This window comes from Antechinus flavipes, chromosome 4 (assembly GCF_016432865.1).
Source record: "Antechinus flavipes isolate AdamAnt ecotype Samford, QLD, Australia chromosome 4, AdamAnt_v2, whole genome shotgun sequence".
In the NCBI taxonomy this organism is placed as follows: Eukaryota; Metazoa; Chordata; class Mammalia; order Dasyuromorphia; family Dasyuridae; genus Antechinus; species Antechinus flavipes.
Genome location: NC_067401.1, coordinates 164,109,714 through 164,122,710, shown reverse-complemented (window position 1 = coordinate 164,122,710; position 12,997 = coordinate 164,109,714). Strand labels below are relative to the sequence as shown.

The 12,997-nt window shown below is 39.1% G+C and overlaps 1 protein-coding gene across 1 annotated transcript; it reads right to left on the bottom strand.

Moving 5' to 3' along the window:
- Positions 1–7,639: 7,639 nt before the first annotated feature.
- On the bottom strand, positions 7,640–10,437 carry MYADML2 (myeloid associated differentiation marker like 2). The gene is made up of 2 exons (XM_051995337.1): positions 8,304–10,437; positions 7,640–8,212 (listed from the first exon to the last, which is right to left on the bottom strand). Exon 1 carries the CDS (start codon positions 9,897–9,899, stop codon positions 8,976–8,978), a length of 924 nt encoding a protein of 307 aa, XP_051851297.1. The 5' UTR covers positions 9,900–10,437; the 3' UTR covers positions 7,640–8,212; positions 8,304–8,975.
- Positions 10,438–12,997: the final 2,560 nt, after the last annotated feature.

Genomic DNA, 12,997 nt, shown 5'->3' with positions numbered 1-12,997 from the left:
CAGTAGCAAAATATAGCTCAGAATGACTAGAGATGGTCCTGAAATACTTTTTAAGTTAAGGTCTTCAACAGGTCTCAGTTTGACTTAGGCAATATCCACTTAATGATTAAGACTAGGTAAGAAATGAGACAGAGAATGGCCTCTTTTACCTAGTTAAAAAAATTCTTAGACAAATTAAATTGGTATGCTACAAAAAATCCTCCTAAACAGTTTCCAAAAGAAGAATGCTTTAATTTGCATAAAATGACACATTTAAAAATATGAATTTTTTAGGTCACAGATGAATAAAAAAACTGGATGGATAATAGCTAGCATTTGTATATGTCTTTAAGATTTGCCAAATACTTTACAAATATTTTATCATTTTATTCTCCCAACAATCCTGGGAGGTAGATGCTATAACTGTCTTCATTTTACAGTTGAGAAAACTAAGCCAACAAAGGTTAAGTGACTGACCCCAAGATTATACTACTTGTCAATGCCTGAGGTGGGAGTTAAATTCAGGTCTTCTTGGTCTCCTCTTCGGCTCTATCCCCTATGCAGAAGCTACCCAAATACAAAATATAAAATGTTAGACTCTCAATGATCATCAAAAAGGGAAAAGGACCCACAAATGCAAAAATCTTTGTAGCAGCTCTTTTTGTAGTGGCAAAGAACTGGAAATCAAGAGGATTTTCATCAGCTGGGGAATGGCTGTAAAAATTATTGTATATGAATGAATGTAATATATATGAATGTAATGGAATAGTATTATTCTATAGGAAATGATGAGCAGGTTGATTTCAGAAAACTGTAGAAAACCTACATGAACTGATGTTGAGTGAAATAAACAGAATCAGGAGAACATTGCACACAGTAACAAGATTATGTGATGATCAACTATGATAGATTTCGCTCTTCTCAGCAATGAAGTGAATCCAAAACAATTCCAATAGACTTAGAATAGAAAATGCCATCCACTTCCAAAGAGAGAATTATGGACACTGAATGTGGTTCAAAGCACTATTTTCACCTTTTTTGTTTCTTGGGTTTTTTTCTCATGATTTTCCCCTTTGGCTCTGATTTTTCTTGCACAACATCCTAAATATGAAAAAAATGTTTAAAAGGTGTGTTTATGTATAATCTTTATCAAATTGCTTGATGTGTTGGGGAGGGAAGAGGTAAAGGAAGAATGCAGACAAAATTTGGAATTCAAAATTTGGAATGCTATTTTTACACATATTTGGAAAAATAATTTTTTTTATTCTAAAAATCTAATCTAAAAAAGACTCTAAATGATAAAAAAAAAAAAAAAGTCCATCCCCAGGCCTTAAAATAAATCTTTTCTTCCCTTCTGCTATTTCCCTTTGTTGTTAAAGAAGTGGAAACAGGGAAGAATCTTTGGAAAGTTCAGAAAACATTACCTGGAATAAAGAAAATTCCTACAATTCCTCCATTATCTTCTTATATACTCACTCCCCTTTAGCCTTTTAACCACCTTCCCGTACTCTATCATAGGTCTTTTTCCTAGTTGTAAGTCATATAAAGAGTCACAAAAATTTATTTTGACTTCTAAAGTTTTCTTCCTTCCTTCCCTACCTCCCCCTTCTCAAAACAGCAAGCAATCTGATATAAGTCATACATGTACAATCATGTTAAACACATTTCCATATTAGATGCATTGTGAAAGAAATAATTTTCCTTTTTTTTTGGTAATATTATCCAGTTTTATGGGTATGATTGGTGCTTCAGAATCGTTTTACTCTGCATTTCTCTAATCAAAAGCATTTTTTCTCTCACATGACTATAAAGCTTTGATTTCTTTATCTGAAAACTGGCTGTTCATTTGGCCATTTATCAATTAGGGAATGACTTATATTCTTATAAATTTGACTCAGTTCTCTATAAATTTGAGAAACGAGACCTTTGTCAGAATACTTGCTGTAAAAAGTTTTTCCCAATTTTCTATCAAAAGTTATTTTTACCAAAGATCCAGAAAAGAGAATTCTTTTTTTTTTGTAGTGAAAATTTTAAACTTATTTAGTAAAACTTTTTACTTTCAAAACACATGCATAGATAATTTTCAGTATTTACCCTTGCAAAACCTTGTATTCCAATTTTTTTTCTCCCTCCCTTCCCCCCTAGATGGAAGTAATCTAATATATGTTAAACATGTGCAATTCTTCTATATATATTTCCACAATTATTATGCTGTGCAAGAAAAATCAGATCAAAAAGGAAAAAAAAAATTTGGTAGCACCTCTTCAGTTTGGGACCCTGTAGGATGACTCAGCTCTACGCCCATTCCCAGAAAGAAGTAGTTTCAGAAAATAAGACCATCACACTGTATCTCAAAGGACTTTATATCCCATTTGTTTGAGAGAAAACTGATTTGGGGCAAATGGACCCCAGTAAAATACTACCTAGTGTCTGAGTGCCCCCAGTAAGAAGAAAACTGACCTGCTAATTTTTGCTACTGTACCCTGGTAACCAATTTTGTACTCTTATGGTATCATCAAACTTTGACCTCTTCCCACAGGCTACTGTAGTTCACTCCCAGCTTCTGGACAGCTCCTATACTTGTTTCCTAAAACCCATCCTGTTTAGGGACAATGTCTCCCCCTCCCCACTTTTTTGAAATATTTCTTTAGCAAACCAAAGAGTGGGGAATGATGTGAACTTCAAACTGACTCTCTTCCCTGGTCAGGAAGAAGCCCAAAGTGTTATTATCCTGTTAGTATAGACTGATTGTGAGAATGGAACTCATTTTTAACCTTCATTATCTGTCCTTTAAACCTCTGGGCATCAGAAGTATTGATATTGATTAGAATATCTTTAGGTCTGGGACCACATCTACCAGATGCATTCCTTCTGGCTCCTCCTTGATCGCTCCATCTGAGCCACAAAATTCTTCACTGGTACTTCTCCCTTTCCCTTGAGAAACCTTCAAGGTTGTATTTCTCCTATAAAATATGTGCTCACAATGAAGATCTTTGCTAAGTCCTTTCCAGGACTAAGCCCCCTGTATTCTCTCCCCCCTTGTAGTATCTTCCCTTTAATGGCATTTTTCTCTTTACTATAGCTATTTCTAGTTAGTCTGCTAAAGCCCTCTATGAATCTAACCTGCCTTTAATGGATTCTTCCAAACTCCTTTCCTTGGTATTGCTCTCTCAAACCTATTTTATGGGTTGTCTCATTTTGTGTGAAATTGTTCTGGGGAGCTTCAGACTGGGCCTTCCTTCCCCTCAGAACCATTCTCCTACCTAGGTGATGTCAAATCTCTTTCAAGATTACTTCTCTGGAGACCCTGATACTTGCCTTTTCTCTTCTGCATCACAACCAGCCCAGCCTAGCCCCTGATTTTTAGGCCAAGAGGTGGATAGTGCCTTCTGTCTGACAGGGCCCCCACTTTGGTCCCCCTTCCTCAATCCCATTTCTTCCCCTCCACAGTTCTTGGCTCCCCTTTATTTCCCCTTCCCTTAGAAAATAAGCAATAGAGATATACATTTTTGACAGAGTTACTATGTGAACTTATTTTTTTTGACTATGCTTTTTTATTTTGTCTGTATGCAAGTTTATTTTTTTCTATTGATTTTTAATGGGGAAGCCAAAGAAGGGAAGCAACACAATAGTGGTGATGCCAAAAAAGGGAGCCATTGTAACATTTTAAAAAATATTTCATAGAACAGGATGAAGTTCAGAAGAAAGTATAGATGGGCAAAAGAGTTTTGAAAATTATGTGTAGGTTTTATTGCATACTTTTTTTAAAAAAGCAACCAATATGAAATGAATATTAATGGTTTCAAAAAAGAATCCTCTTTTTATGTGCAGCTGTGTGTATGGACATACCATGTGCATGTGTGTGTTTGTGTGTTTAAGTTCAGAATAAGAAAGAAAATCACATTTCTGAAGGGAGGAGAGTTCTCCATTTGCACTAAAGGGTAACTGATAGCTTGCCTTTGCGCACTTACCACCACTACCTGTTGTGTTATAAGTATGTTGCATCTTTGTAGTCAAAGCATGTGGAGCTTTTAGTTCCAAGTGGGACACTATTCAAGACAGTCCAAGACCCTAAATGTCCTCCTTTGACATGGAAGTAAGACTCATATGATATGAAAGGGACTATACTCATGATTTCTTCATACAAATGGATCTTTGGAAGGTAAGGTATTTCCCATAGCTCACTGAAATTTAACTAACACATGATAAGCTTTGATTTTATTCATTCTCCTGATGGAATCCCAGGCACTCAGACTCAAAACTTCATCTTTGAATTTTACATCTCACTCTCTTACTTCATTCAAATAGTTTTGAAATTTAAAAAATTTATTTTCCTAATGAATCAAAATCTATTTATCTATTTCTTTCTTTCTCTCCTCTCTACCCCCTTTACATTAAGGGAAGAGAGAGAGACATACAGACACAGAGAGAGACAAAGAGAGGGAGGAAGGAAGGAAGGAAGGAAGGAAGGAAGAAAAAAAAGGAAGGAAGGAAGGAAGAAAAGAAAAAAAGGAAGCAAGGAAGGAAGGAAAGAAGGAAACAAGCCTTATAAAAAGAGACATAGTCAAGCAAAACAAATTTCCACATTGATTATGTCCAAAAAATAAATGTTTCAACCTGTTCCTTGAATCTGCCAATAGGTAGATATGATTCAACATGGGTCTCTTGGAATTGTGGTTGTCCATTTCACTGAATGATTCCAAGGTCATAGATTTAGGATTAGACTAAATCTTAGAAACCATCTGGTTCATCTCTCCCATTTTCTCAGAAGGAATAAGTCAAGTTCACATAAATAGTAAAATCCACAGGACCAGAATTTGAATTTAGGTCCTTGGACTCCAAATCCAGTATTTTTTCTTCTTTGCCTCACTGCCTCCAGAAGCTCTGATATCTATACTCCCTTTTCCAACTCGAATCCTACTATTTTATTATCTCTTTCTCAGACTATTACAATTGCTTTCTAGTTGATGGACCTTTCTTTAGTTTTTCTTCTCTTGAATCTATCTATTGAAAAAATCAGTCATTCTAATTGTCATATTTCACTTATATCCAATTCTTTGTGACCTATTTGGAGTTTACTTGCCAAAGAGTGGTTTGTCATTTCCTCTATCTCATTTTACAGATAAGATAACTGAGGCAAACAGGATTAAACGACTTGCCCAGGGTCACACAGCTAGTAAGTGTCTGAGGTTGGATTTGAAAACAGATCTTCCTGATTCCAGACCTGGCACTCTATCCAATGAGCTACTTAGCTGCCTTGTATATTTCTATTGAATAGGTTTTATGTCACTTCCCTGATCAAAAACTTTGAGTGGTTCCCCAGAACCCATTTAATAAAATACAAACTCCTTAGTTTGACCCAATGAAATAATTTATGTAATGCATTTGAAAACTTTAAAATGCTCTATAAATATGAGTTATTCTTGTTTGTGAGAGTTTGCCTGTCCACTGGAGTAGTGAGACTTTTCACCTGCTCCTACTATATCTACCAGCTACCATCCTATTTCTCTTTATTTTATGATCTAATTTTTTTAATCTAATTTTTTTCAAAGATTTCTTCATAAGTAAAATGAAAGAGTTGAAATATTACCTTTGGTATTTAGAACTATGTGACCTTAACCAAATCATATCTCCTTATTGTACCTCAGTCTTCTCATCTATAAAATGCCAGAAGTGAACTAAATAGCCATTGAGGTCCCTTCCAGCTGTATAAGTCTTGGATTTCAAAATCTTTTCTGACTCTGATTTCATGAGTGGTGTTGATCTTTGTCACTATTTTCTCACCATTCATTCAATATGTATTTATCAAACTTTCAGGATTTACTTACGCTGAATGAAATAATAAAAAAAGCACAATCCCTGCTTCCCAGGAACTTAATAGTTTAATAAGAAGACAATTCTTTCTCCAAGAAAATCATAGACTTTTTAAGATAGAAGGAATTTTAGAGAACATATGGATATGGTACTCAAATTACATATAATGAAATTAACATCCATTCTCATGGCTTTGGCAGTTGGCTATAAACCATTTGCCTGATTAATTAGCAGTTGTCACAATGAGAAGCAAAGCTGATTTGCTATACTTGCTCTTTATTCTTCCTTCTTTTCCTCCAAGGAAAAGGACAGAATAAGAATCTTCTCCAAACTGTGCTTCTTTGCACCCAGTAGGATTAACTCAAGACAAGGACTTTTCTTTGTGTAAAATCAATAGTCTAGAAGCAACCCCAGATTCAGTTTTACAGTTCTGCCTTTGAAGAATTTATAGAATTATTAATAAAATGAATGAAAAAATAACTTGTCAAGTATCATGAAGCTGCTGCCATTAAGATGGAATTTTGTGAAATAAAACCAACCAGAGGCTTCTCTGATTGTACTCTATTTATGATGGAAATTAGCATGAGAAATACATACATACACACATACATACATTTATATGTATGTGCGTACATCTGGGTTGATCATGACTTTATGTGAAAGGGAAAATCCAAAGTCAGAATAAATCTAACTTAAGGAAATACAAGGGATGAGGAGAAACATATAGTCATCTAATAATGGATAAATTTGAGAATGGAAGGGAGAGTTGGAAAGGGAGTTGGTTGACCTCTCTCTGGTCTTTATAGAATAATAGTTCATTTCTTCCATTCTCTCCACAAAGGTATTTCCTCATGTTCAAGCCACAAATGATAATCTGCATCTTCCTGATCATCACTTTAGTCTTACATTCTCTCCCCCATAAGTGTCAGAGTTTAGGACATGACTACTACTAAACACTCTGCCTCCGTCTCAGTCTTCATCTCTTCTGCATTCTCTCTCTCCATCTTGTTCAAGTCTCCTGTAGAGGGGCACAATATCACATAGTCCAATTCTAAATTGGTACTTCTACCATTTTTCTAAGATGAGGAAAAGCAGCAAAAACTATGAGCCCCAGCATTATTAGTAAATATCCTGACCATTTCCTCTGTCTGCAAGAAGGTGATGCAAAAGCTGTTTTATCTATAAAGAAAACAACTTATATAAGACATTTTGGAAGGAAAACTAAGTGAATTTGCAGATAGGGTATGCAAAGTGAGGTAGAAAAGAAGCTAGTGAGAGATCTAAAGGAAGGAGGCTAAGGGAGGGAGAAAAGAGAGAGAGAGAAATAAGAAGGAGCTGAGGATCAGGCAGTTTGAGATATGGACTGGCACTAGGAGGCCAGAGATAGAAATTTGTGATTTATTTGCATAGGGTGATAGTTGACGCTGTGAAAATAGAACAGATATGACACTCAACTGGCAGGGTTTCATAGCAGTTGCTGGGAAAACTACCTGAACTGGGGCCACATTCCTAGCCTATTCTGTTGCAGGCTCTGCACTGCCTATCTAGAAACAGCAATAAGAACTATGAGAACCTGCGTGTTATAGAAACCAGCTTCCTATCCTGGAAAGGAATAAAGAGCTCTGACTCTGAGAGATAAATATATAAGGAAGCTGAATTTGCTAATTGAATGTTCCTGGGTAGGTCTCTGGGTCCCTCCTCTGGATCTTATCAATAAAATAAAGCACTTTGAGTAAATTATCTCAGAAGTCTCCTTTAACTCCAATATTCTATGAATGAGTCTATAATATAATATATTTGTCAGGGAAAGGAATGTTTTAACGAAATGATGCAGTCAGAACCAGTGTACAAATCAACTTCCACTTTATTTCCATTTTTAGGTACTTCCTGAAAGATTAAGAAGAACTTAGAAGCTGTTGTGCTCAAGTTCTCTGGAGCCACAGGCTGAAAAATGATGGGGGTGAAACCAAGATGGAGTTAGAGGATGACATGGTCAACTTTTTTCCATGATATGGGATCATCCCAGATTTTTTAGTAGTGGCCTTTTGAAAGGGAGGTGCTGGTCTAATTGAATGTAAACTTGCTGCTCCTTATGGGAATCCAGAAGTCCAGGAACTGAAGTTAAAGGGGAAACTATGCTACTCAAGATACTCCAGACTTTTTGACCCCAAACATTGGCCTTCATTGCATGGGAAAGTCCCAGGGTATTTTAGTTTCTTGCAATGCATCATTTCCACAGAATTCTATGTCCCCATGTGTTCTTGCCAGGTAGTAGTGGATTATAGCTGGGTTCTCATTCCATAAGAAATGCTATTCGTTTCCATCCCCAGCCTCCTCCTGGCTGCTCTCCAGATTCAATCTTTCCTTCTTGCTAGTTCAGTGAAGAGCCAAGAAATAGGAAGCAAAAAGGCAAGGCACACTGGACGGGATGTCAAGATTTCTAATTAGAGCTTGCCACTAATGCAACATTGAATAAATCATTTGAATTCTCTATTTTCCCATTTCCTTACCTGTATAATGAGGGGATTAGACTAAAGGTCTCCAAGAAGGGAGGTCCAGACAAATCACCTGCTAAAAAGTAATTCTCCAGAAATAAATTTTAAAACAAAAGTAATAACAACAACACTGATAACGTGACATTAAAATAATAAAAACCAATGAAATCCAACAGACATTTGAGGCATTCTATGGACGCAGTGCTAATTCCTGAGGATATGATAAATAAAATAAAACACTTCCTGACCTCAAGTTGCTCTCTCTATATATATATACCGATCTTCCAAGCTCATACCATAAGGCAAATAATTTTGAGGCAAATGGGTTTTAGGCAAATGTTCCTGTTCTGGCTAGACAATATAAGACTCTTTCCTCCCCATTTAGAATCACACCTTTCCCTGGGTTACTAAACACTACACATGGACTATTCTTCCCTAAACCATTCTTTGATTGTGGTCTTCCCAATGTCAATCTCCTTTCTTCTCTAAGTTTGCTGTCCTCCCTGCCTCAGTCTTCCCTCCTTGAAGGCTCAGCAGCTCCTCCCCAGATATTCTCCCTTTGCTCTCCCTTCCCCACACACTTTTTCTTTCCCTCAGGTAAATCTAGAGAGAGAAGAGGGAAGCCCAGAATGGAGAAGGTATCTTCTGTGGGTAGGTGGGCAGAAGATGGCATTCGCTCTCTTGGTCCTACAGACTGGGCACAAAGCGGATCCTCTGGGAGTAGGCCAGGTCAGCAGCATAAAAGAGAAAGTTGACATAAGTGAAGATGGCCACCACCAGCTGGCTATCCCACGGACAGCTTCCTTGAGGACAGCCTGAGGGCCTTGAGGGAGTCCCATATTTGGGGTCAAAGCAAAAGACAGGCCAGACCACAGCTGCACTAAGGTAAAGCAGCACAGCTAGAAAGGTGTACACGACCACTATTCGGTCAAAGGGGAAGCCCAGGGTCCCGGCCCTGCCGGTCACACTCATGCCTACCACCACCACGGTGCCTATAAAGCACACGCTGTACACGGCCACGCACCACTGGGTGGCCACAAAGCGCCCATAGCGGCTGTCGTGGACCAGGGCCCCAAAGATGATGCAGGCCACAAAAGCCTGGACGATTTTCAGCAAGCCCGACACCGTGGCCATGTAGCTGGTGACCTGGCCCGGCCGAGCCCTTGTCAAGACTACTTCCGTGGCATAAGTGACAAAGACTAAAGCCGCAAAGACGCTGGCAGCCAGGCGGAAGTCACGGGCGGTGCAGCCTTCTGGTTCCGGGGGGCACTCGAGCCTGGTAAAATAGAGGGGGTAGACAATGGCGGCCGTGGCAGACAGAAGGGTGGCCAGCATGGCGAAGGCCGCGGTGAAGTTGCCCCAGGAGAGACGGAGGCAGCCATGGAGTCGGGTGAACTCAAAGGCCACCACCAGACCAGTGAGGGCAAAGCAGAAACACCAGGCTGACATGCAAAACGTCCCATAGGCGGCGTCGAAGCCGCCCCGGTGTGCCACGAGGCTGAAGGTGGTACAGCCAAATGCCAGCTGGAGCAGGCGGGTGGTGCCCACTGGGGAAGTCACAGCTCCCAGGTTCAGGTAGGGACCCCCCGGGGGGTCCATGGTACTCCCCATCCCTCCAACCTGAGGACTCCAGCCTCACCTCCTGGGGATACTCAGTCAGTCTGTTTCATCCTACCGGTGCCTAAGGGACTCTAAATCCCGTCGGGATTGGGCTGTCTTCTTCAGGGGCTTCTCAGTTGTCGCCAAATTCCCCTTCCACTCTCCGGTTGCTGTCGGGACATTGCAGTCAATCCAGCTCGGTAGTGGCAGCGGCAGCGGCAGCCGCTCTGCGCACTTCTCTGCAGCAGAAGGCAGCTGGCCACCCCCGTGGTATAAATAGGCATATGTATTCATAGACCCAGAATAGCCCAGCCCCCAGGCTTGGACTGGGGGGTTTGGATACCCGACCCTCACTGCTTCCTAATTATGCCGGATCCATTAACCCGATGGTGGCTGGAGCTGAGTCTCTCACTGCTCCCCAGCCACACTTAGGCTACTGGGGTGTATTTGTGTCTGCCAAGGGCAGGAGGAGGTTGTTAATCCTGGAACACGCTGACTCTGTTCTCGGTGGCTGGGACCCACAGGGCTCCTGGTAGAAGGACTGTTAGGGGAACTCCGCCTCAGGGCTTAAGAGCTGGGGGTGGGGACGGTTGAGTGGGATGAGATTGACAGGGCAGATGGCCTTAAACTCAGAGAGGTCTGTTCCATTTTGACCTTATCTGTCCTTTCTCTCCTCTTTGTTACCCTAGCTAGTCACTTGGGCAGACGTGCACTGATTTCAGGAGCCTTTTGTCTTTGGCTAACCTTTCCAACTCCTCCTCCACCCCTCGCTTCGCGGCCCCTCCCCTCCGCATTTTAGCCAACTCAGCCTTTTTTTCCCACTATGCAAAATATAATAATCTGTATATGGGAGTAATAACTGTTTCACTGTGATTTCCCTGGTCAGTTAAGGTGGTGCAGTGAACACTGGATCCAGAGTCAGGAAGACCTGAGTTCAAATATAAGCTTAGACACTCACTAACTGTGTGAAGCCGAGCAGCTGACCTCTGTTTGCTTTAATACACTGGCAAAGAAAATTCCATTCCACTGTTTTTGCTAAGAAAACCCCAAAAGGGGTCACAATGATTCAGACATAACTGAACAACAATAATTCCCCTCCTTGCCTGGTCTTCAACTCCCTGTCTTCTTCACACTTTATTAGATTAGGGTTTGGGGTAGAGGAGGGAGAATCTTTTTTTAATCTATCTGTTCTTTCTAAAATTGTGAACACTGAAAGGGAAAACAAAAACCAAAAATAATCACCACCACTTCATACATATTAATTTTTGTAGAATTTCTACTTCAGCGAAATGCCAGAGGGAAATGTTTTAAATTTTGAGTTGTTATTCTAAAAACAATAATCTCACTTTTGTATAGGACTTTAAGGTTCACTAAATCCTTTACTCACAACAACTCTTGTGAAAGAAGTAACTCAAAGTTTGTTTTTTGTTTTTTGTTTTTGACTGGACTTGTGATTTCATTGGAATAATAGGAAATTTCCAACAAGGAATCATTCTATACCAAAGTGGAACTGTATTCTCTTAGTGATGCCTAGGACATTGAGAGATTAAATTACTTGCCTGAATTATAAGGAGCCAGAGATTAGACAAGATTTTATATCCCATTTGACCATCTATTCTAGACTGCTCCTTGCCATCTGCTTTGCACCAACTCCTTCCAGGTTTCTAGAGGCTATGCCCTAGATAACTTAGTCTACTCACTTTGGGAATCATAACCTTGGGGCTGTGTTGTCCTGATTGGTGAATAAGGCAGTGCAAATGCTTGTGGTTCTCTATATCTAGGTTGCCCCCTATTTCTGATCATGTTTTATATCCTATTTGATCATTTACTCTGATTATCTCCCTGCTCCCATGTTCCTGCCCATTCCACTTCTCTCCAGATATTTATACCTATCTTTGGAAATAACAATCAAATCAATTATACCATTGCTTCCAAATGGTATCATCCTTGTTACTTTCCAAACCAAAATAACTTTTCCAGTTGGATCCAGAAGATCCATCTTCTGATTTCAGGCCCTGCACTCTATTTATTTCACCATCTAGTTGCCCTGATTCCCTTATACTGTTTTCACCTACAAGAATATAGGCTCCTTGAAGGCAGAGACTACCTTGCTTTTATTTTTGCATCTCCAGTGTTTAGCACAGGAGTTGGCACACAGTAAGGGTTTCATTAACTCCTGATTCCAAAGCTGGATCTCTTTTCACTGTTACTTGGTTTTTCTTCTTTTAAAATTAAAACAAACAAACAAACAAATAAGTTTTCCCACTGAGTGTAGGCCCAACATTTGGAGAATGGCTGAATAAGTTATGACATATAAATGTTTTGGAATATTATTGTTCTATTAGAAACGACCAGCAAGATGATTTTAGAGAAGCCTGGAGAGACTTACATGAATTGATGCTAAGTGAAATGAGCAAAACCAGGAGATACATGACAACAAGAAGATTATACAATGATCAATTCTGATGGATGTGGCTGAGGTCAGTTCCAATGATCTTGTGATGAAGAGAGTCATCTGCACCCAGAGAGAGGACTGTGGGAACTGAATATATACCATATCATTTTCACTCTTTTTGTTGTTGTTTGCCTGCATTCTATTTTCTTTCTTATTTTTTTTCATTTTTGGTGTGATTTTTCTTGTGCAGCAAGATAATTATGTATATATATACATATATATATATAATAGATTTAACAATTTTTTTTACCATGTTTAACATATATTGGATTACTTGCCATTCAGGGGAGGGAGTCTCGGGAAGGGGGGGGACTGGAACACAAGGGTTTTGCAAGGGTTAATGTTGAGAAATTATCCATGCACATGTTTTGAAAATAAAAAGCCTTAAAAAAGTTTTTTAAAATTTCCTCAACTATATGAAAAACAATTTTTTACATTTCATTAAAAATTTTTTTTGAGTTCCAAATCTCTCTGCCTCCTCCTCCCCCTTCATTGAGAAGGCAAACAATTTGATATAGGTATTACATGTGGAGTCATGCAAAACATAATTCCATATTAGTTATGTAAAAAAAACGGACAAATAAAAGTTTAAAAATCATATGCTTGTATTTGCTTTCAGACTCCATCAGTTCTTTCTCTGGAGATGAATAGTATT